This window comes from Strix aluco, chromosome 4 (genome assembly GCF_031877795.1).
Source record: "Strix aluco isolate bStrAlu1 chromosome 4, bStrAlu1.hap1, whole genome shotgun sequence".
Taxonomy (NCBI): Eukaryota; Metazoa; Chordata; class Aves; order Strigiformes; family Strigidae; genus Strix; species Strix aluco.
Window position 1 is genome coordinate 78,724,007 of NC_133934.1, and position 23,959 is coordinate 78,747,965.

General features: G+C 42.1%; 1 protein-coding gene across 1 annotated transcript in view; it reads right to left on the reverse strand.

Annotated features, from left to right (window-relative positions):
* Positions 1–22,543, reverse strand: part of RNF150 (ring finger protein 150) — a 125,760-nt gene extending 103,217 nt beyond the window's left edge. The window contains exon 1 of the mRNA XM_074823713.1: positions 21,846–22,543. Coding sequence (XP_074679814.1) covers positions 21,846–22,314 — 469 coding nt within the window. The 5' untranslated portion in view covers positions 22,315–22,543. The remainder of the gene's footprint in view (positions 1–21,845) is intronic.
* Positions 22,544–23,959: the final 1,416 nt, after the last annotated feature.

Genomic DNA, 23,959 nt, shown 5'->3' on the forward strand with positions numbered 1-23,959 from the left:
CAGTGGCATGTGATGTGATTTCAAATCACAGTTGGAATTGAGAGGAAAGAGACTGAAAGTGAGAATGAACTGTTAACGGGACAGGAGGTCATCAAGGATATGATAGATGTTCTACAGGAAGGGACGGCTCCGCTGGAACAGGGAATATCATCAAGCCAGCCAAACCACACAGGGCATGCCAGGATCTGGGGAGCGGGAAGCTGCAGCTGGTGTGATAGAAGGGCTGTCAGAAAAAAACATGAACAGCCTGAGGACGTACGGCAAGAAGGACTATGTCAGCAGCCTGAGTCTGGAAGCTGGGGCATACACATTATGTGGGTGTGGGACTGCCCTTATATGACATGTAAGTTATTTACACTAATTTCAGTTCCTTGGTCCTCTAACAAAGCTATCAGCTGGTCTTCTGTAGCCCAAACCACTTCAAATGACATGTGAATATACAGCACATTTATGTACAGGGCCTTCCTCTAAACTGGAGGTTGAATCCAGAAACAGGGGAATCCTTTCTCGAGTGACCTCAGATTAGGAAGCCGCTAAGGGGCTTTTAAGCTTTGCCTGCACACTACTGCTCTATTTTGCAGACAGTGTAATAAACACAGCTGCACTTCATGCTCAACTCAAGACGTAATCCATATGCAGTTCCACCATGCACTTTCTTTGGGAACAAAGCTATTTTACAAGGTTACTGGCCCTCCTCACCAACAACTGCTTGTTCCTGCTGCAGCACCACCAACTCACCTATTGCTCAGCAGAGCCAACATGGTGAATCAGGTCTGATATGATCTAAAAACCAAATAAGACTTTTTTCTAATTTTGAAATATCTTTTTAAAGCCCAGCTCATTTTGGAACAGCTAAAAGGGATGAAAATTGCAATATGGGAGTGGGAAACAAGTAACTTTGAGAAAGACAAGGAAGAGACAAGGGAGAATGGAGACAGGCTTCTAAGACATCTGTCCTTCTGAAGAAAACATACTGGGTCATTAACTCTCCTGGTGTCTCCGGCCTTCTGCAGAGTCTGCAGCATACTGCCTACCTGAGGTCTTCACAAACACAAGAAAGCAGAGACTGTGCCATGGACAGAAGAGCAAGGAAGACAAAGTAGACTAATGCAAAACTATTAAAAACCATACACATCTATGAATGTCTTGAAAAAAAATTAAAAGGTCATTAAAATGATCTTGCAGATTTTTTTCAAAGGACATTTTCCATTTCAATTCAGTCCTCTCAGAATAGTGACAAAGAAAGTTTTCTAAAAAATAAAGGTTTTATGCCAAATGTATAGAAATTACCATAAGGACAGAGCCACTGCTGTGAGTGCTATGACTAAAGAGGCAGTATTCCCTTCTTCATTGCTTCCCTGTAACTTTTAGTGTCTCCTAAATTAGAACCAGCAAGTTACCATTAGTTTAGAACTGGCAACCAGCACCTCATAGCATCTGGCTACTTGCAGAGTCAAGTTATATGCAGTGCACAAGAGGCTGTATTAGAACCTGACATGGGTTTCATTCACGTTACAGAAACATATTAATCTCACCACCCTGAACTCAATGTGATGAATAGTTCTGATCAAGAAGCAGATTTGTAATGCTAATAATCCTACAGTTCCTTTGATGTAATCCCAATCTATTAATTTATCCTGTTAAAAGTCATAGAAAATACTTTGCAATCATTGCACCCAAATAAATCATTACATTTGTATTTTCAAATGCTTTTAAAAGTAACAAACCACACAGGGGAAGCTTGCTTCTTGACACTTGATGCACAGGAAAACAAAATAAAAAACCCTGTACTTTTACTGTGGACTTATAATGAACTTTCATTTGTAATTCTCGCGAAGACAGCTGCAGCCAGCCTTACACACAGCCATAATATCTGTCCTTGCAAGTGTTAAAATTAGCCATCCTAGGTGTGTTTGTGTGTACCAGACACCCTTCACAAGTATCAGGATATCAGCAGATGAAACACCATTCAGTAGCTGGAGGTGTCTGGAAAAAGTGTATTTTTAGAAGTTTCTATTTGACATGAAATCTATTATTTCAATAGGAGGGGACGGGCACAGGGAAATGCATTTGCTCCCACTACAGTTTATGTAAGCATTCATCGCCTGCATTATGTTCCCCCTTCACAGCTATGGGGTTTTTTGAGATTTACAAAACTATAAATTGGTAGATTGAAGTAGATTTTCAGAATATATATATTAAAATGATATTTTTTAATTGAATTAAAAGAATAGCTTATGGAAGAAGCGAATAAAAATGGACTTCAGTTAAGCACAGAGGAAGATTTCAGAATCTTTTTATAAAAGAAATCCACACCAATCTTAGTGGGAGTTCAAGCATATGGAAAGAGTAAACAGAGAACCACAACCAGCAAAGAACAAGCTTGGAAAAGCAAGGTGCTATGGGGATGGGAATGACCTACTACTGCTGAGAGAAGGGAAGACTGGAAGGCTGGAATCTGCTTCCAACACACTACAAGATTTGGCTACTCCACCCTCTTTTGTCAGTTTCTCCATTCTTAAAATTGAATGTTATTTATTTATCCTTGTAAAGAAAATGAACCACACATTTTTAAAACATAATTAAAAGCAATTTTGTAAGTTTTGTCAGTTACAGATCCTTCTTGCAGAGACACCAGTAAAAAAAAGTAATAAGTATTGTATTAACTAATTGTGAACATCTGCTTAATTAAGTATATTTGTTTGCTACCTGGATTCTTGTCTGGCATTGTGATCTGTAGTGTGAACTGCTGCTCATACACACAGCCCAGTGAAATTTAAGGAGCACCATCTGGGTACAAACATACACTGAGTAAAGCTATAAATAGATCGAGCAAGTTCATTATATGCATGAGGTACTTGCCTGCATGAGTATTTTCAGCATGAGGGCCCAAGACTGTAAAACTAATCTCTACAGTTTTCCTACAAATAGCCTTGTCTTTTCAACTGAGAAGCTAAACACCTTAACAGAATTTTTTAATTTCATATCTGAGCTTATCATGGAGTATACATGTCCAGATGGAGAAGAACACAGAGACCACTCTCTGACTCATTTCCAATCAAGCAGTTGGAACAATATGGGAACAACATTTATTTCATTTTTGTACCCAGAAACTACGAGAAACTCATCTCCAGATGGAATCTCTTGCTTCTAGTACTCTGCAATTCTAATGAATAGAAGACAAATTCCTGTCCCCACTGTTACACCTATGCATATATACAAGCTGCAGGATAGCATTATGAGTTGACTGTGTAACACATTTTATTTAAATTCTAAGACCTGAAAGATTAAGGACTACAGCTGGCTGAGACGTAATTTTTCTTCCTCCTTCTCTCCTCAGTCCCCCCCCAAATCAGAAAAGAGCACAGAAAAAGGGCTTCTTTAAAATTGTCCAGAAATTTTAAAAAGCTCTTTTTTTTTCCTTTCCATTTTTTCCATGTTCTGCACAACTGCAGTTGAAATGAACCCCAAAGCAACCAGCAAGAGTAGTACTGCCATGCCATGTGGACTCAAAATAGGAGTGTTTATGTCTACATAGATCACTCATTGGCAAAATAACAGTATCACATATCTACATGCCGTGGCTGATCTGTGAGTTCAAGACCAGGTGCGGGTTATCTGCTGTAGTCAATCTCCCTGGAGGAAGTTACTATTTTTATAGGTACGTGTGTGTGAATAAGGACACATAGACATACACTCACATCTGTATCTATGGGCAACGGATTCACGCTATCTACTCCTAAAAAAAGGTATTTAGATGCCTAGATGGAAGTTATGTGCATAAATGGGTCCAAATCTGTTTTAAGCAGGCAGAGTCCTTCCTCTGTACTGTTCCTTTTATAGGAACATGGCAATACAGACTTTGCTTCTGACTATTCAGTCAGAAATAAATACCTCTTAGCACATACTTCTCAGGCAAATTCACGATGCTCTACTGAAATGATCTCTTCAGAGTAGTCTGCATGTGCTCATATTTCTAAAACAAAGCATCTGTAGTTACCTGTCAGTATTTGCAGGCTTCACATTTTTGCCCACACTACATTTTGTACAACTGTGACTGATGTTGTTACATGGTTCGTTACACGGTTTCCACCATTTCTCTGTGAGATTTAGGCAAGCTTTGAGGATGATGAAAACAAATTCACTTAACATAACGCTGATATCACAGTGCATTGCTAATTAGATCCTTTATTTTTAATACTCGAGTGAATACCAATGCAGATCTCTTTATAGTACCTGCTGATTATAAGAGTTTTCCATGCTGGATCTATCTTCAACAGGTAAAGTAAATGCAATATTCCCCTACCGAAATCTAATTATCTGAACACGTACCAATTTCAGATTAGATTGAATGTGAACTTCATAAATCTTTAAAATACTTGAAATGAGAATTTGATATGAAACACTTCAGATCTAAGATGTTCAGAAACTAAATCTTGCACCAAATTTAAGTACATAAGACACAGATGAAGATGTGAAGGGGATGTATTTAAGTTATACAGTTGACTTCAAACCAAGGTTTGTTTTAAGCCAATCTTCAGCTTAATGGTAACTTCTAGTTATTCCCTGAATATGCAACCCAGATGCTGTATCACGCTGTTTCAGACATTTACATGCTATTTTACATGCCTGTTTCACCTCCCTTCTCCCTAAAAAAACCTAAAAAACCCCAAAAACCCAACACCACCACATACAGGCTCCCAGGGAGGAATACTAGTCAGAACTATTGGAAATTTCCCTCTGCTGGTAATATCCCTGCTGCTCATATATTCCTATGTTTGGATTGGTGTAGTTGGGATCTGTCAGTGCTAGGTTAATGGTTGGACTAGATGATCTTCAAGGTCCCTTCCAACCTAGATGATTCTGTGATTGCATCACAGGCCAATTCTGTCTATATGTGAGAGGTCACGAAAGGAGGGCAATTCCATGTACCTTGGTTCTTATATGACAGCTTAGGTTCTCTCTCTTCATTTAGTTTTTATGCCTTGGATGACTCAGTGCCTAAGTATGAGCAGATCAGAACTACCAGCTTGAATCGTGAACTTCAGCTACCCTGTTATTTCTATGCTGAATCACCTATCTGGATCTCTCCTTTGATTTCTGATACTTTTAAGTAATTGTAACATTTCTGTTAAGCATAGCTGTGCATTTGATATTTCTGTCTGCATTTAGCCTCCTACAATTAACTTGGATCAAAGAGATCAAAAGGTAAAGTATCTTTAGGATAAAGCAATGCCTACACTAACTGAGAGACAGAGATTCTCATTAGCAAACATCTTGATTAGCAAAGAAATTCACTGTAATAAGGCATGCTGAAGACTTGCAAAGGGGTTAAACAGTCACAGATTTCCAAAATGAAGGTGTAGTGAAAACTGAAAATAAACCATTTGCAGTACAAATCACACCATTCAATATCCTGTCATCAGACCCTGAAAAGAGAGAGCGATCTGAAGCATGTTATAGGAGCCAAATGAGATTAACATAGCAGTGGTTTTGAAAATCCCACAAGCTCTCAAAACAGATCAGCATCACTGAAAACACAATATGCATATTAGAACAAAGGCGCTGAAATTGCCATGCAGTATTGCCTGCATTGTGGTCTCTTCAACTGAATGGTATTTCCAGGAAAATTAAGAAAAAAAAGAAAAAATTCACCAACCAACCAAACTAATCCCCTGTCTGGAACAAATGCAGTCCCTGTTAAATGCCATAGTAACTTGGTCAGACTGGAAACAGGTAAGGAATAACCTCTGCTAGGCTTAATGTGGGTAGACTTTGTTCGGTAACAGAACACACATTTCTGTGACAACTGTCCACATTTGGTATATAGATGGATGGTATAAAACATAGATTCTACTCCTCCAGTGGAGACTGCAAATACTAATTTTGAGCATTCTCCTAACAACCATCACTTGAAGCAATTCCCCCCGTGATAAGGCTGTCATCATTGCCACTCCTTCTTAGCATACCAGTTAGTGAAGAAAGGTGTGAAAATCATACTGCTCTCACCCTCCAAATATAGAACAGGTCGTTTTGCTGTGTGTGCAGCCAGTACCTGATCGAGAGTTAGAAGCTTTTATCTCAACCATGACTTTTGTCAGGCAGCAACATCTCTCGCAGCTCTCGTGAGCCTGGCTGCTCCCTGTTCTTGGAGAGGAGCTAGCAGGCACATGCATCTTGCAAACCAAGCTTTTCAGCCTCTTCCTGCAACACAGCTCTAACGCCACCACATATTCCCCGCCCCCCCCCCCCCCGCCCCATTCCTTTCATTTCACACAAAAGCTGTAAGCCTTGCAAGAACGACATTTTAGCTGTCAGTAGATTTCAGAAAAATTTGTTTTGAAGCCCACTGTTGGAAATACACATAAGACATGACCTACTATTCTCAACCACTTCAAAAAGTAAGAAAATTAACTTCTACCTATACCATAAATGTAACAATGGCTACATAATTTATACAATCACTTGAGGCCAGGTGGACCTTTTATTAAACGTACTGGAAAACTCATGCAAGTTAATACTTACAGCTTCAAGGCACTCACAGGCTGGCCCATAATTTTACTCAATTACAAAATGACCTAATGAAAGCCCTGGTGTTGTCTGTTGTGTTACCTGAATCTGATAGATGTGTGCAATTCATATAAAATGCAGCCTGTTAATACTTCACTGAGATTGCTGGTGAAAGACTGGTATTATTTCTGTTGGGTTGTGATGAATGGGGCTTTTCTCTACTTAACAACAATGTGTTAAATACTATGGGGACAGCAGAAGATATATAATGAGTTCAGGTATTTATTATCTTGCTTTAACTGCTTGGCAACGAAATCCTTAGGAAGTTTTGGCATTGACTTCAGCAAGGTTTGGATTTCAGAAGTAGAGGTTGCAAATTAATGGCATAGGTAAGTGCATAGCTGGCAATCAGCAAACTTATAATGGCTTTTCTAAAGCAAAGATTTGGGGGTTGGAATTTTACAGGATGGTTATTGGCTTTCTCTTAAGAACATTAAAAAAATGTAAATAAATGACATGGGGACCTGGGAGACTCTTAAAGTAATGGTGTCTAACCTGAAAATTCAGAAATCAGCATCTGAACTGGCCTGAAAGCAGTTTGCATAAAGAAAATAAGGCCTGTAGAAATTCAGTTTAAAGCTCAGTCTATTCCCAATGCCCCATGTAAGAACTATGGAGACCATCATATTGGTGCTGGGAAATTTTTCTTCCTGTGAACTTCCTGTGACTTTTTTAGCCAAGTCATTTGTGTGCTTCTTCAAAGTAGCTAGAGAAATGGATCTAAAATTCATTGGCCTATTTAAAACTTCATACATTCTTTCAGTTTCCATGACACCAAGTCTGTATAGCGTAGCATCCTTCCACAAGAAAAAGGTAGAATCTCTACATTGCAGTAGCCTGAGGGTGCTTAAATGCTGTGTATATTACCCCTTTCAGTGACAGGAACATTACCATTATTAAAGACGGAAAACAAAAATGAAATTGTAATTATTTTTTTTTGCAGCTGACTGAATATTCTGCACTTGAATAAAGACTTAATGCACTCTCAGATCCTGAAATTCTTGCTACCAGGTGGAGACAACTGTTGGAAAACAGCATGAACGTCAGGTTTATTTTCAAAGTAATCAAACCTGCAATAATTCTCTGATGGATGGATTCCAGTTCTGTTACATTAAACAAGGAGACACAGGCGAGGCAAACTAAGGCCCAGGCCTGCGAAAAATATAGCACCCAAAAATGGATACTAATCACCTCCATTCCCACTGATGTCCATTCACATTGAGATTATGGAGGATCTCTGAGGCTTGTGCTGATAAATACAGCTTTGCAGAGTACTGAAAACACTACTGAGTCACCTCAGGTAATCATTAATATTGGCATATTATACATTAATATTTGCCTGGTCTGACAAGTCTTGCTGTGATTTTAACAAAGTTTTCATGGGGCACGCTCACATACTTAAAGATTATTAAAAATAAGTATTGTATTATTTCCAGGCAGATCTCTAACTAAATATGGCAGTTAACTTGTTAGGAATGTCTAATAGAGGAGTATCTGTTAATTTTACACCTTCCTCCTCCTTGGTTACAGCTCCCCATCCTCTCAATGTACCCCCAACAGCTGTCCAAGTGGCTGAAAGTTCTGTTCAAAATTGGTATGTACCATCAGGAATATCAGGGAAACCTCTCCTGAATTTCTCAAAGAAAAATGAGTCTGACAGACTGATAAGGCCACAAGGGAGGATGCAAAATTTTATCTACTGGAACCAACTCTGCAAAACATTACAATAATTACTCCCAAACTGAAATAGGCATAAGGTATCGAGCTATCTGATAGGCCTTAGATATGTATGTATTTCCAAATTAGGCAACTTCCTGATAAGCAAGAAAAGCTGTGTGGCTATTCCAAATTACATGAACTCCTCTAGCTCACCTAGCAAGTACAATTGTCTGGTTGATATAAATCTCTAAGATATCTGCAAATAACTAACCAGCTGTTGACACTTCTCACAGCTATTATTGTCCCTCTGCATTCACTCGTAACAGACATCAAATAAAACATAGTTAAGAAGAGACAGCATCTGGGTTTTAAAGGGTTTGGGTGGTCAACTCTTCCTCATATGGAAGTGGAATAGTGTTCACTGGAAGCTGAGGGAGGTACCTTCGTTTCTTACTGTGATGCAGACAAGCCTGATAACCCAGAAAGCAGAAGCCAATCTCTGTGGAAAAATGTAAAATAATTAAAGCATCTCGTTTAATAGGTATTTATAAAGCACCTGTTCTATGAAATGTATAAAGTGTATATCTTGTATTTACAATGATAAATAAAACCACCTTATTATAAGGACCTTGACTATTCACAGTGCTACAGAAGGGCTTAAAATCCCACAAGATTACCACAGTAACATTCTTAGTAATAAACCTCTGGGCTACATCAGACATTTCTACCTCTTTCGTAGATGGCATTTTCTAACAAAATCACTTTCACTCACATTTAGTTGAGGTGCTCAACTTCTGGCCCATTCTTAGCGAGAACTAAACATAAGCTTAACTATAATCATTTGTGCAAACATCATACTGAACTGGGACATGAAGCATTCTTCAAATTACCTTAATGTAAAGTAGACATTAGAAATAACGTCTAACTTAAATTTTTAAAATACCTCGTAGTGAGTTTTATGACAGCAAAATCACTACCTTAGTAAAGTGAGAAGTGATTATTAAGTATGAGTCTTATTTGCAAGCAAGAGATTTTAGGAGTTGCTGTATTGGTCAAGGTGAGACACAGTTACACTTGCCTCCCTGCTATCATTACTACCAACGATCTATTGCTTTACATATGCACAACAGCCCCTGTTGCAGGCTAATCCACAACAGATTTGGCTAGTCAGAGCCAAAGACAACAGCTTTGTGATAAAACTAGCAGAGTTATCTTCACATTGGTGAAAGGTATTTCTGGTCTATGGACACAAAATAAATTGTCCAGAAAAGACCAACAGCAATCATTATGCTGTCTCAACAGCATTGACTGAGAACTAAGAACAGATTCTACACAGCAAATGCACAAGATAATCAATAGAAATATTTTATACTAAAAATTCAGTGCTTGCTTTGTTATTTTTCATAAGTTTAATAGCAGAAAGATGGCTATATAAATTAGTTAATGGGAACGGAGCCCTTAATTACTAGGGAAAGAAGTGATAGGTCATGCATATTTAGAAATCAGATAATATCAATTCTCTGTTACCAAAAGTTTCCTTGAACTACTGACCATTAGAAATTATAAATTCAGAAAAAATAGTTATACAGTCATATTTTTCTCTTAAAAATAGGCTATGGACTCTCAATAAATTGCATCTCAAGAAGTCCTGGTTAGTAGACTAGGACAGGAAAAAAAAAAAAAGATTGCCTGGGACTTAGATGGATAAAGAAAAGAGAATGTCTCTAGAAGAAGAAAAAAAAAAACATAAAAATGAGATTTCCCTACGTGGTTTCTTAAGCAAGGGTTATCAGGCCAGGGGAGTGAAAAGGACAGATGAGTTTTCTGAAGAATCAATATGCACTAGAGGAACCCGACAGCTTTAGAAATAGCTCATTACTCTCCCATGCAATTTATATTTTCCTCTGATTCACCTATGGATCCAGTTGGGCAATATTCTGTGAGCAATACAATCCCCCATACTCAAACCACCAAGCCACACGCAAAACTGCTAAAGGCAACCAGAAAATGTACAAGCTTGAACCTGAGCACAAGGTGACCAAGATCTTCATCCTCTCAGGGAATGTTCCCACCACCTGTAAAGCCAGCAAGGAAGGACTGGAACAAACAGCAGCAAACAAGATGTGAGTACCAGTGAGACATGGAAGACAGTATAGAACTGAAATGGGGATTAAGATACATGGATTAGTCAAATAAGTTTCACAGCTTCCGAGAGGAAGAATGTTTCTCTGGTGATGATGCCTTACTTCCACGGCTATTATTTTCCCCATCAACATGAATTCATCCCTCCAGGATTCAGGTTCATTCACACGACTTTCATCTAATGGCTATTTTAGCTGTTTCTCTGGCAAAGTGAATGATGGTACTATTGGCTTTTGAAGAATTTCATCCCCATCTGCGATACCTGTGCTGCTCACGGTTACATTTAATCATGCTATTCCCTTGTGCTGGCATTCAATATTTAAATAGAAGTTTTGGAAGAGAAAGGCTTTCAACTTCTTTTACGATGTGAGACAGATGCTCCAGCAAATGCTTGATTTGTGGAGGCTTACAGGCAGCATTCTGCATTTGTTGGCTATCTTCATGCACAAAAAATAGAAGTCACTCAGACTATGTTTTTCTCACAAGTGTGTTTTCTCGCAGCTTCCTCTTCTATGAGCAACAGGCACAAAGAAATAATGAACTGACATCGGTTGATCACTGTCACCCAGCTAAGTTCTTTCCAGGTGACAAAGTACATGCTATGCAGAGATCTCGCCTTGAAAAGCTTCAGGCCATAGGGTTTACCTCTGCCCACTGTGCAGAGCTTCTGCCAGAGCGGTTTTGACAGTCTCCAAGTGTGGGAAAGAGCTGGGTGGTAGTTCCAGGGAGGTACAGTCCCTAAAACCATCAAGAACTACCATGATCACCTTCTCTAACTTTCCTTGTACACATACTATCACAATTTTCCCAGAGAATGGGGTAATTTTTGCAGGATGAGACTTTTAGAGAGCTACCCATGCTCATTCAAATAACATTAAGTTACGGGCAATCATCTAGGAAACTGCATCTTACTACAAGCATGAATTTGTCTCACTTCCACTGACAACTACTGATTCTTGTTATGTCTTTGTCTATAAGGGCAATCTTTACCTCATACCAAGTATCATTCCTGTCTGTATCTAGACACAGTGCTAAAGTCATGTCTAGCCTACTGGTAAGGATATATAGGGCCAAAAATCTTATAGCTTAGGGACTGCACTACGGGAAGACAGAAAGCTCTTGGCACACCATCACAGGGAAAAGAAATTCAGCACTGCAAACCTGAGTTCAATTTCTTTAAATAATGCTTGTAATCAAACGCATGCATTTGATTCCTGAAGAACATTTGAGTTGGGAAGAAGTCAGGTCTGTGCTCTTGGGTGAAACTAGTGTCTAAAGCTGGTAGAAGCTGGTTAAAAGTTAATACATCATCAAAAAAGAAAAGGGAAACCAAACTGTTCTGAAACTGAAATTCTGAGACATTAAATATTTACTAAAATAAAATCTTTCTTTAAACTCAGAACTGTAAGATCTTTTCTGGAGAACAAAAACAGTTTTTTGTTGAAAATCCATTTCACTACTAAAGAAAAACAGTTTTGATGGAAAAATTCCCAGTCAGTTTTTCTAGCACCCAGCGGGGGAAACTTAATCATCTTCTGCAAAAGCATGAAAGAGCAGGATCTGTCTCTTTACGTAGAGGGGACCATAATTTAGTCTTTTAAGAATTCACGAAAAAGACTTAAGAGTGTTCAGCTCAAAGCCATTCTATGCATAGCAAATGTGCTATGCCTGATCGGCAGACTTCTGGTCATAAATGGCACTGCCACAATTCCCGACTGCTGGTGTCCCATTCCTCTGAGATGACCCTGAGCTGCAGGCAGCAGTCAGCAGATGCTCTTTAAACCCAGAGTCAGCTGCAAAGGAAAAGCAACAAAAAGAGAATAATCCTGCTCTGCTTCCCCTTACAGTCGACTCTGTTTGTAAAGCCTTTCACTATTTTTGTCAACCTGGTAAGGGGTGGGGAAGAAGAGGAAAAAAAAAACTACAAGCAATGAAAAATAGGTGAAGAGCACATAAAAACAGAAGTGAAGGAGACAAAAAAAATGGGTGAGAAGTCCAAGGGAAAGATTTATTAAAAGCGTGGGAAGTCAAGAAACTATACCCATGCCCCCCCTCAAAAAGAGAGAGAGAGAAAAAACTAAGTAGAAAGTGAACATAGAGGATTGAATGAAAAAAAAGGCAAGAGAAAGACATCAAAGGCAATATTATAACAAGACATAATGGATTTTACTCAGACAGCTCCTCATTTACCCACGTGAAAAGTCTTGCTACAGTATTTAGTAAAGGTATGAATGTCATGGACAACCAGATGGTACTTCAAACACACGGACATATAAAGAGCGATAAGAGACCAGGCATAGAGATTACATAATCTTGCAAAAGCTGTCTCAGTCAAGGAACACAATACTGGCAGGTAAAACTAGGAGACAGTGAGCATATAATAAAAGCTTAAAAAGGCACAAGAGGGTAAAGCGTATTCTCTACTAGTATAAGAAGCAATCATGAATGAGACTGAAGCACCAGACTGTTCTGTTTTAAAGATTTTTTTTTTTAGTACAAACACAGACATGCCCCAGAAATCTGGCCATAGATTTAAGATTCTTTAGTACAGAGACTTCTGAAAGGGCAAAGGAAAAGCAGAAATATATTTGTCTTCTAACAGAAAATACTGAAAGGAAAAAGCATACTAGCATTTTCAGCTCCCATCACAGGATGTAAAACCAGAGAGATCTTTATCAGCTACTGATACAGAACTCTTGCATAATTGGAAAATCCAAGAAATCTTTTATAGGGGAACTTGTTAGACACCCAGAGCGTTGATCATGAGGAACTGGAATTGCTCTGCTAGTACAACAGTAACAACTAGGTACAAAAGCTTCTCAAGTGCTCCACAAATCAATTTAAGCAAAACAATAAAACCTTACAGCTTACTGTACTGGGTCTGAACCCAGCCAGCCCACAACACATATTCAACTCATGTTGACACATTTTACAGTAATCTTAAGAATAGACATATATGTTAACTAAAGATGAATCTACCTACTAGGGCCTTGAGTCCATTCTTCGTGCTGCTGTGTAACGTCAGACACATTCAAACACAAAAGTGGCTGTGCTAGAAGTGAACTTTTTGACAAGGACGGCAAGATAAAGTAATAAATAGAAAAGCACAGTTTAATGATGTGTGATTTATAAAGCTGGAAGCCGGAGATTAATGTGATCCATAATTCTCTTTAAAATACATATATTATCTGGTGAGATATTCTTACAATGACTTGCAAAAAAGAGATGCCTGTAAGGAGAGATTTGAACAGTAAGAGGCAAACCAAAGAGCATATTAAAAGGGAGGAAGCCCAAGGTATGGAACAAATTATGAGGAAGAATAATATCCTATATAATTAAGTCAATGTGTACGGACAAATGATGATGGTTCATAGTCAAATATGTCAGAAGTAGGGGGCTGTCTTGGTGGAAGAGCATACAGAGGGAACTGCTTTGTATGGAGCACACGAGTGCCAGGGGTCCTCTCTGATGATAAAGGCTTCAAGACACTATGGAATATAAATTCATTTTAAAGAGCTGTGTCTCATTAAGTGTGTAGCACAAGGGAACACTTGCCAACTCACCCTATTCCATGTATCCCTGGAGGAACTACATTCCTATGCAGATATAATGCTTCTATCCATGTTTAAGAAGTATACAATATATACTCAAACCATGACTCTATGGAGTTACATGGCTGACATTTACGTTTCTGTGTTTTGGGAACTAAAAAGATACACATTTTTTTTCCCCTCCAATTCTATCTCAAACTGAAAATAAGGTTAAAATAAATGGGATACCTTTCCAATTTACAGCAGGGACTATTACATACATAAACACAGTTAAACACATCAAATTTGAGATCAAAACTCTGACCCTTAGGTCTAGCAGTATAATTGAATATCACTATGATTATAGTGTCAGAAGCAAATGAACAGGCAGTTCACTTCATTGATGTTATCTATAGGTCACTCTTGAGAGGGGAAAGAAATTAACAATTATTTGAAAAAGCTATTATATCTTTAAGTAGCAAAGAATCAAAGATGCTAGCTTTTCATATTTCAATGTAGAATAGCAATAAAACAAACAGGTTAATCTTTTCATAATCTCCTTCGGTTCTCCTCAGTTCAGTTTTCTAAGGTTTATCTCAAATAATTTCTTGAAGAGGAGCCAGAAAATAAACAATGCCCTTGTTAAGCTTCCCTTGTAAAACACAGCTGCAAACCAGCCTTTACAACCCTTCTCCATCTACTAGAACTGGTGAAATGGATGGTTTCCACTCATCCGTTTTTGAACTAAAAAACATTGTTTCCACCACGGTGATGAGCACCTAAATCAGTAATTTTCAATCTATCCTGGCTGGAGAATTACTTCTAAGGGGTCCACAAAACACACTGAAGAGCAGTAAGCCTATTATTGATGAGCTTCAATTCACAGCAAATTCATAGCAAACTTGCAGGTTTATGAAGCCTGGCATCCACTGATATGGGCAGTGGGTCAGACAGTAGATACAAAACTAGTAGACTTAATACAGTAAATTTTAAAAGTTGAGGTTTCACCTAAGTGGTTTGGATTTTCTCCTCCAGGTAACAGAAATCGGAGTTCTTAAGAGAATTACCTTCTGAGATACTACATCTAAGTGCACTCATGAACAAGCAGGATACGCTGGGGGGGGGGTCCTTGACCTGCTCATCCACATTCAGGACCTGGTCAAACTGTACAGTGGCTGACCTGTGGCCTATCCATCCTTCTTTTCCAGAAAAACCAAAACACTATGGAGTGAAACGAGGAGAGAGCTCGGCACAAATGAAGTCCTGGGTCACATTCCACTATGGAATCAAGACACAGCAAAGTAAGACTGCTTGGATGTAACCAGTTACAAAATATTTTGCCTCCTCTTTCATCCTGCAACTGCCATATACTCCCCTAAACTGTGTGGTACAATGGATACAGTTGGTTTTAAACCTCATCCTTCAGCAGTTATGCCCCTGCCAAGATGACTTTGTGGAAGTTATATGAATTAAATATTATTGCAATATATAATATTGCTATTTAATATCCTCCTACATTTTACATCTCTCGTCTCAGTACCACTCTGCTGCTTACATAGACTGCATTTGGTTTTGAAGCATCCCAAGACTCTTTCCTTTCCAAGATGCTAAGCAAAAAGCACTGTGACAGCAGTAGATGGTAACACTGTAGGAAGCACTCCTGCATTAGTAAGGTGACAGATTACATGGACTACTCAGTCTTTTCCATATCTGATTTCTATGAGTCAATGATTGTATTGTTTGTTCCCTTCTGTACCAAAGAAGCCATCAAGTGACTAGTACTCAAATGAAAGGGCAGAAGTGGGGCTTGTCTTGAAATGAATGCTGTTTCTGTGCAGGTTAGCTATGCACAACTTATTGGGAAGTGGAGAAGTTGTTGGGCTATCCCTTCATAAAGATCTAACTCTTCATCAGCCTGGCTCGTGGTGTAACGAGGCAGAGGTCACTTGAAACTCAGTCATCTCACATGACAATACACTATGAGCTTCATCAAACAAGTCCAGCAAAATAATGGGTTCTTTTAGTCCTTCGCTTACATGAGAAAAGTAGAAAGTGTCCTCTTCTCTCACCAGTAAAAGACACTCTTAAAGTGCCAATACTGAACTAACTGTAGATTTCTCTCCCCTTTTGCTGAAAATGTTCCTGTGCTCTGATGTACCATGAACGGGCGCAGCACAGAAATATCCCTGCGTGAATTAGTGAGCTACAACAGAGTTAACATACTAGCAGCAGACTGCCACAGTATTCTAATAACCCAGGCTAACATACACCATTTTAAAGCCAAAATACCAATGGGACTAGAACAAACCATCACTTTACCAAAGGCAAGCCATTCTCCTAAGGACAGTATACCAAAAGGAGGTGCTCCAGATTAACAGGCAGCAGTTAGAATCAACGCTGATACAGGTTTGTTTCTGAGGAAGATCTTCTTGCTGTGTCACTTCTTACTGCAGAGATCTGAAGGCAGCACTTGTATGAATATCATTGCAAACAAACGCTGCAGATAACCAAAGAGCATGCAGAAATCTAACTGCTTTTGCAGTCAGTAAGCTTGGAGGATCAATGCAATCTTCAATGAATCAATATTTCAACACTTTGTAAGGAAAGGTGTACTTTACAACCTGACCCAAAGCTCAGCGAACTCTTTCCACTGACTGCAATGGGCTCTGAAGGAGATACACATGGTAGTTGTGAGGTTGAAAGAAGATGCAAGATTCAACAAGGCAAAAAGCATCTCATCTAATGACAAAACTCAGTCCCCCAGCGCTGAAGTGGCTTGTCCCAAGTAGTACCGGAGACTAAGATTATTCTGTTGCTTTAGTCCTTGTAGGTCCAATTCATCCCTTCTGATTCAGTTAAAGCCAAACCAGCTACCTAATATCACAAAGTTCCCCGGCCATTTGCCATAGCACTTAAGGATATGGTGTAGTTGGGAACTGTCAGTGTTAGGTTAATGGTTGGACTAGATGATCTTCAAGGTCTTTTCCAACCTAGATGATTCTGTGACTCTGTGGGACGCATCTGCAGTAGAGAAGTCTAGCGTTGAACCACAGCAGAGCTAACAGGCAGAAGTGTGGCTTGCTAGCAAACGCAGCAGGACAGCCTGTCGGCACTACTGCTGGCTCTAGCCAGTGTTATAAAACCTTGATTTTGATACATATCAATACCGGATTTTCAAAAACCACTGAAAGCCAGACCTACGTGATGGATCTCCTCTGAGTTCCTAAGGATGGCAGCACACCTCTGCCACGGCTCAATTTCACGATGGATAAGCTCAGAGATGCACTAATCTCCAACTCCTTCCCCCACTGAGTTGGTTTCTATTAGGAATGAATCCTGGGTGCCTGGAACAAAAAATAATTATGGCAGGCCCTGGAAGCCTGAAATCTCCAACCCTCAATTAATTCACACTTATCCATACGTAAATTCAGTGTGAATGCTATCAGCACATTTTCCTCATTAGAATTCAACAAAAGTTTAGGAAAACAATTGTTTTAGTAAAGGAACAAATGTAGCTACAGTACCGAATTAAGTCTGTAAAGAGAGAAACCTTCAACTTCAGCATTTAATTTGCACATCAGTACAAATCTACAGGGGAGCCTAAAGCCCAAATGACTACCAGCATATCTTAAAGTATGTAAAAGGCAGGACTAGTCATTGATTGTGGAACAAAAAATCAGTACAAGGGAAGAAACTGTTACTGAACTGAATGTGCACAGATCAAGGCTGGCTACACTCGCAGTAGGTGTGGAGGGACGCAGCTGGTTTTGCAGTGGGATGGCCATGCCCTCCTCATGCAATCTGGCACGCACATGCTGCACTTGAGGGCCAGAGAGGGAGGGAAGAAGTCAGAGTCATCTTAGACCACACGTGAGATCCATGTCTCAAAGATACAGTTGACGGTTGCTGCCAGCGTGTACGAGTCATTACAAAAAATGAGGCATCTGCCTCTCATTGAAAATGGTCTGTCATACATGCAGCACGTGAGTCACAATTTGTTATGGCATGCACTGGAAAAGCAGAATATGGAGAATGCAAAACTGCCTGACTCAAATATGCTTCTGGTGCAAAATACTTAGGATGCAATTTACTTCACATACTAATCGTATCCATTCTGTGAGATATTCTGATGCACCCCAGAATTCAAAGTGAACGTTACAAACTGTACTGAATACTAAAGACTTGTTTTTTACCCACTTATGAATCACATGTACAGTCGCAGTTATCATCCCCCCCTAGCCCCAAGCTCCTGACAGGTACCCAAGTTAGAAGTGGTCAACGTAGGTTCCCTCAAATAAGAGCTGGAGAGATGGAAGTTCTCACCTTGAATTAGCTTTTGGAAGGCTCCCTTACTGTATCTATTCAGAGCTCAGAGGAAGCATTAGGACATATGTTACAACAGGTAGTAAGAAGACTTCCAATTAATGCTAAGTTATTAAATGTAGACACAGTGGCTAGAGCCTTTTCAAACCTAAATAAGGGCTAATTTGTTCTGAATAAGAAAAAATGCCAATCAGAAACCCTAGCCAACACCACAGATTATTCTTCTGGAGGAAAAAGAACATCCTCTGTATTATTAAAGTACTTTTCTACTGGAACAGTTAATTTAGGTGAAATAAAAAGAATCTGAAGTAGAAATTCTAGATGCTTTTGTTCCGTCTCTGGTTAAAACCCTAGTCAAAAAGCAAACAAAGCTGGACTAGCAGCTCCTATACCATACTTCAAGCCAATAAAAATAAAGGAGCTGGTTTGTAAAGGCTGTAGCAGATGATGCAAAAGCAAAGTGTGTCCTAGCACGAGAACCACAGAGCTCTGTGTTCCCTGTGAACGCAGATGTCACAACTCTACCTCACTCTTCTGGATGTGCAAGCAATGACCTAAGCACAGGCTCACTGAAAGCAAAGGCTTTCAATACGGTGACAGAAATGGTTCAAATCGGACGCTTGGTCTGTCCTGTCTCATGCGTTATAAATCAATCCTGGAAAGTTATATTTGAAGATTTCCACAACAAACGTCGATACAATACCGCTCTGGTTTTCATTGGGGGGGTGGGGGTGTTGGGGGGGGAGGGAGGTCTACCAACCCTCCTTCAAATTCAAGAATGCTAGCTTGCTACAGTTGCCTATAGGTTTTAAAATCAGGAGGCACCAGTTAGCAAAGGATCATTAGCATGCATTGTAGCAGAAAACAGGAAATATAATTAAACATACAGCTGTGAGGTAAGATCTTTGGCAGGAGAAAAAGAGCTTTGGGAAGAAAGTGGCAAGGGCAAAGCACTATGAAGCAGCACAGTAATGTGGTCAAGAGGGGGACTGAAGCACAGAGGTAGAGATGAAGAAATGAGAGTAGGGGTGAGAGGAGCAGAAAAAGAAGCACAAAGAGATAAAATGACAGTAAAAGAAAGAAGGCAAAGCATACAGAAGAGAAGAATGTACATAAGGAAAAACATCTCTCAAGAGTAATAGTTCTTCAGTAATGGCAAGAGCACATTGTTATGCAACAGGATATACTATTTTCTGTATAGAAAGCATTTATTTAAGCTTATATGAAACCTCAAAAAAAAATCTGTGGGAGAACAGAAAAAAAAAAAAAGTAACATCATATTTCTTTTGACTTTCAAATTGCTTTTTAGGTCATATTTCACCCTCCCCTCCTACCCCCCAAGTATTTTCCAGGATGGAATTTTCTTCTTCCCACTCCAGGATTTGGCGTGGGCAGAGCACCGCAGATGCTGCTGAACTCAGAAACCAAGAACCTGATTCATTCTTCCCTTGAATCTTGTGCTATCATTTAGACTGGGACCAAACAAACGTCAAAGGCTGCAAGTCAGAAAGATAATTTTACACAGCTTGTACATTCACTTTGTCCCAGCACAACAGTGGTACAACAGGAAGAATAAAGATAAATCCAGTTCTTAATCCCTGCTAGTTTGTCAAATATTTAAGAATAATTATTTTTTTCCTCCTGTTCCAGCAGACTTACGCTCTAAAACTCCTCTGAGTTTTGACTGTACGCAGAGGGCAGGTTTTCCCTAAGGTAAGACCAACAACCAGTTTTCAACTTCACAGAATCAAAATCCTTAAAACGAAGACAACTTCATACACTCAACCAGCAGAGCCCTTCAGTCTCACTGACCATGTTCAACAAGTCCAGATTATTTTCTGCAAGCTTCCTTTCATTTCAGCCTCTGGTACCGTACAATCACACTGCTGGGTATCAATTCAGTACTCAGGATTCTCAGAATAAACTGTAAGGAGTCATATGACATAAAAGAAGCTGCTCCCAAGACAAGCGATACAGTGTTTGTATTTTTGAAAGCTGAGGCCACTTTCAGTAATAAAGATTCCCTGCTTACTTCATTCTAGACTTTAAAACAAACACAATCTCTAACATTTTAAAAGGTTAGACACATTTTTTACTCCCACTGTTTCTTAATAAAACACCATTTGTGTGGGAAACCAGCTTAGTGCATACTTTAAAAACAGGCAAACCATTAACTGATCCAACATGTTGGCAGTTTTAGAGAAACTCACTACACAAGAACAAGTGATGCATCTTAAGTTTCGAAACAGTCTGAGCTTTACTTTAAGGGTGCATAAGTACATCAAGCTCCTACTACTTTATACTGCTTAGTATACAATCTGCGATACTTAAAGTACCAAGAAGTATAATCTGAACAGCTACTAAACCATGTGCAGGTTATAAAGCGCAGTTTTAAGAAGCTCAAGAGGTTACGAGTTGCTTGTCTCACAAAACCAATGGAAAATACTAAGAAAACCCTGTCTTCTACCAATCCTACGAAAGAAACATGAATTTGCCCAAATAAACGGTTAATCTCTTAAAGAGGCTGCACACCAGAGGTTCCAAAAGCATTACTTTTGCATTATAGCATTATACTTAGGCAACAAATTGTTTTTCAGCACATCCATGCTAGCTAGTTTACTGTGGAAATTTAAATTGCCATTAGAGTAACATCCTGTTTTGCAGCCTTTCTGTGTTTCAATTTGCCCCTAACTCTGCTAAGATTCAAGTGGCATGAAACAGCTGGGCACGATTAGTTACTGGATGCAAACCAAACTGAGATTTCACAATAGGTGGCATTTTAGTCTCCATGGCATAGGCTGTTGGTATAAAAGACCAGTGACCCCTGGCAGAAACCACTGTCCCTCAATATAAATCTGGTGATCTATTTTTAAAACAATATTATTTCAGATCAAACACTGTTACAAAAACAGTGTTTTCTGCAGGCATAACCCAAGGATCGGGTTGTTTCCAATGACTGGATTTCTGCTCGGTTCTAGCTGACGCGTTGGGAGCCGAGCACCCATGTGCTGACCCTGCGAGCACAAACTCCATCCGAGGGTTCACCTGGGCGAGCGAGCCACCCCCCGACCCCAGTCCTGGACAAAACACCTCGCGTTCTCACCAAAGGTGATACTCGGCGTTCCTACTCGACCCCGCAGCTTTTACGCTACCACAGACAAGCCTGTGGACACTCTGTTCCCTACTTCATTGCACCTCCTGATAAGCCCGCACCATAAACACGAACTACTCCTTTTCCGACGGTTTCCATCACACCCGACCCCACTCGGCACCTGCCAGGAGATCCTCAGGACGCGACCACACATCGGTGGGCTCGGGGTCCCATCCCGTTCCTCCGACCAGACCCAAACTTTACACCTCCCAAACTTTTTCCCCACGCGGAGCGCCGCCGCGCCTCGCCGCTCGCAGCCCATCTGTCCTTCGCCGTGGCAGCACGGAGAGGTGCCCCACGGCCCCCCCGGGGTGGGCACCCACGACGAGGCGCGCGGCCCGCCCCGCTCCCTGCCAGGAGGTGCGAGGACACCTCGGCCCCCCAGCAGCCCCCACCCCAAGGACGCGGAGCTGCCGCGCACAGCGAGGGACCCGGAGCCGGGGGTGCGCCCCACGGGTGCCGGGGCTCACCCGCGTGGGGCATGGTGATGGTCTCGTTGGCGTTGCTGGAGCCCACGTTGTAGATGACCACGGCGGAGGCATTCTGGGCGGCGGCGTGGCGGATCTTGTCCTTGTAGGTGCAGTTGCCCCGCGGGATGAGGGCCACCCAGCTCTTGCCCGGCGCCGGGGCGTTGAAGCGGGTGCCGGGGTCGCAGGCGTAGCGGTCGGCGGGCGAGGCGGAGAGGGCCACCTGCCCGCGGGCGTCCTGCTTGGGCGACTGCTCGCCGTAACGCCCGCACTCGCTCTTCTCGCTGCGGAGCTCGGCGCCGCCGGCCGCCGCCGGGTCGGCGTAGGTGATGTTGACGAAGGCCGTGTACCACTCCTCCTTCTCGGCCACCGTGAAGTCCAGGCACAGCAGATGCACGAAACAAAAGGACAGCAGCCATGTTGAGAGAGCCAGGCTGCGGCACGCTTGGATCACAGACATTGCCATCTTCATCTGCCGGACCCCCGCCGCCCCCCCCCTCCCTCGCCTGTCCGTGTGTGGGGGTGGGTGGGCGTGTGTCCGCGGGTGTCCGTGTGCGTGTGCGCGGGGCGGCGCTGCTCCCGCCGGGCGTCGTGCGGGGAGGGAGGGAAGGAGGGGAGAGGAGAGGGAGAGGGGGAAGGGGCCCTCCCCTCCGCAGCCCGCTGCCTAATTCATGTCGGGGCCGTTTGATTTCCTCGGGTTGGCCCCGTCTCCGCCTTTCCCCCCGCCCCGCTCCGCCGCCGCCTTTGCTTCCTCCTACCCCGATTCTCCCCTCCCTCGCCCTGCCCGCGCGGCTGCCCCCCCCCCCCCCTCCCGCTCCGCTTTCCTCCCTCTGCTGGCAGCCCGGCCGGCCGCCGGGCGGGGAAGGCGCGGAGGAGGAGGAGGAGGAGGAGGAGGAGGAGGAGGAGGAGGAGGAGGAGGGGGGATTTCCACACGCACACAGGCGCGGCGCCGCTCCCGCTCCGGGCCCGGTCCTGGCGGAGGGGCTGCGCCCCCCCCCCCCCCCCTCCGCCTTCCTGGGCTGCGGGGCGGCGGCGACCGCCGTGTGCGCGAGGAGCGGGCGGAGCGGCAGCGACACCTGCCGGCGGAGCGGGGGGACCGGGGGGGCGCCGGGGGCAGCGTGGGGGGGGGCGTCGGGGGCACCGGGGGGACGAGCCTGTCCCTCCCGGAGAGGGAGCGCAGCTCGGGGTGCTTTGCGATTAGTCGGTCACACCTCCGAACCGTGGTTTTAGCTTTGATTTTTATCTTTTTTCCCCTCTTTTCCTGACTGCTGTCGGATGAGAAGCTAAAAAAATTGCAAGTGTGGATGTTATAACGTACTTATGCCTCACAGCTGAGAGGGATAATCGCTTGTATGTCAGGTTTTAAAATACAAACCCAATAAATTTTGCTATACGTTTCTGAATGATAATGACTGGCACGTTTACCAAAATCGGGTGTGCAGCTGAGCAGAACACTGAGAATGTGGAAGGTGAGACCCCAAAGAATGACAGAGGAACCTCAAGGAACCACAGAGCCGCCCTCTGGAAACAAACTCCACAGACACAGAACAGTTTAATTTTGGCTCCATGAAAGCCCAGATGTGCTGGTTTCAGCTGGGGTAGAGTTAATTTTCTTCAGGGTAGCTAGGATGGGGCTGTGTTCTGGATTTGTGCTGGAAACAGTGTTGATAACACCGGGGTGTTTTAGTTACTGCTGAGCAGTGCTGACACAGAGCCAAGGCCTTTTCTGCCTCTCACCCCACCTGCGAGGAGGCTGGGAGGGGGGGCATAAGGAACTGGGAGGGGACACAGCTGGGACAGCTGATCCCAGGGATATTCCAGACCATATGGGTCATGCTCTGCATATAGAACTGGTGGAAGAAGAAGGAAGGGGGGATGTTCGGAGCGATGGTGTTTTTCTTCCCAAATCACCATTACACGTGATGGAGCCGTGCTCTACCTGCCTGCCCATGGGAAGTGGGGCATGAATTCCTTGTTTTGCTTTGCTTGCTTGCACAGCTTTTGCTTTCCATGTTAAACTGTCTTTATCTCATCAACCCACAAGTTTTCTCACTTTTACCCTTCCGATTCTCTCCCCTGTCCCACCAGGGGGGAGTGAGCAAGCAGCTGTGTGGGGC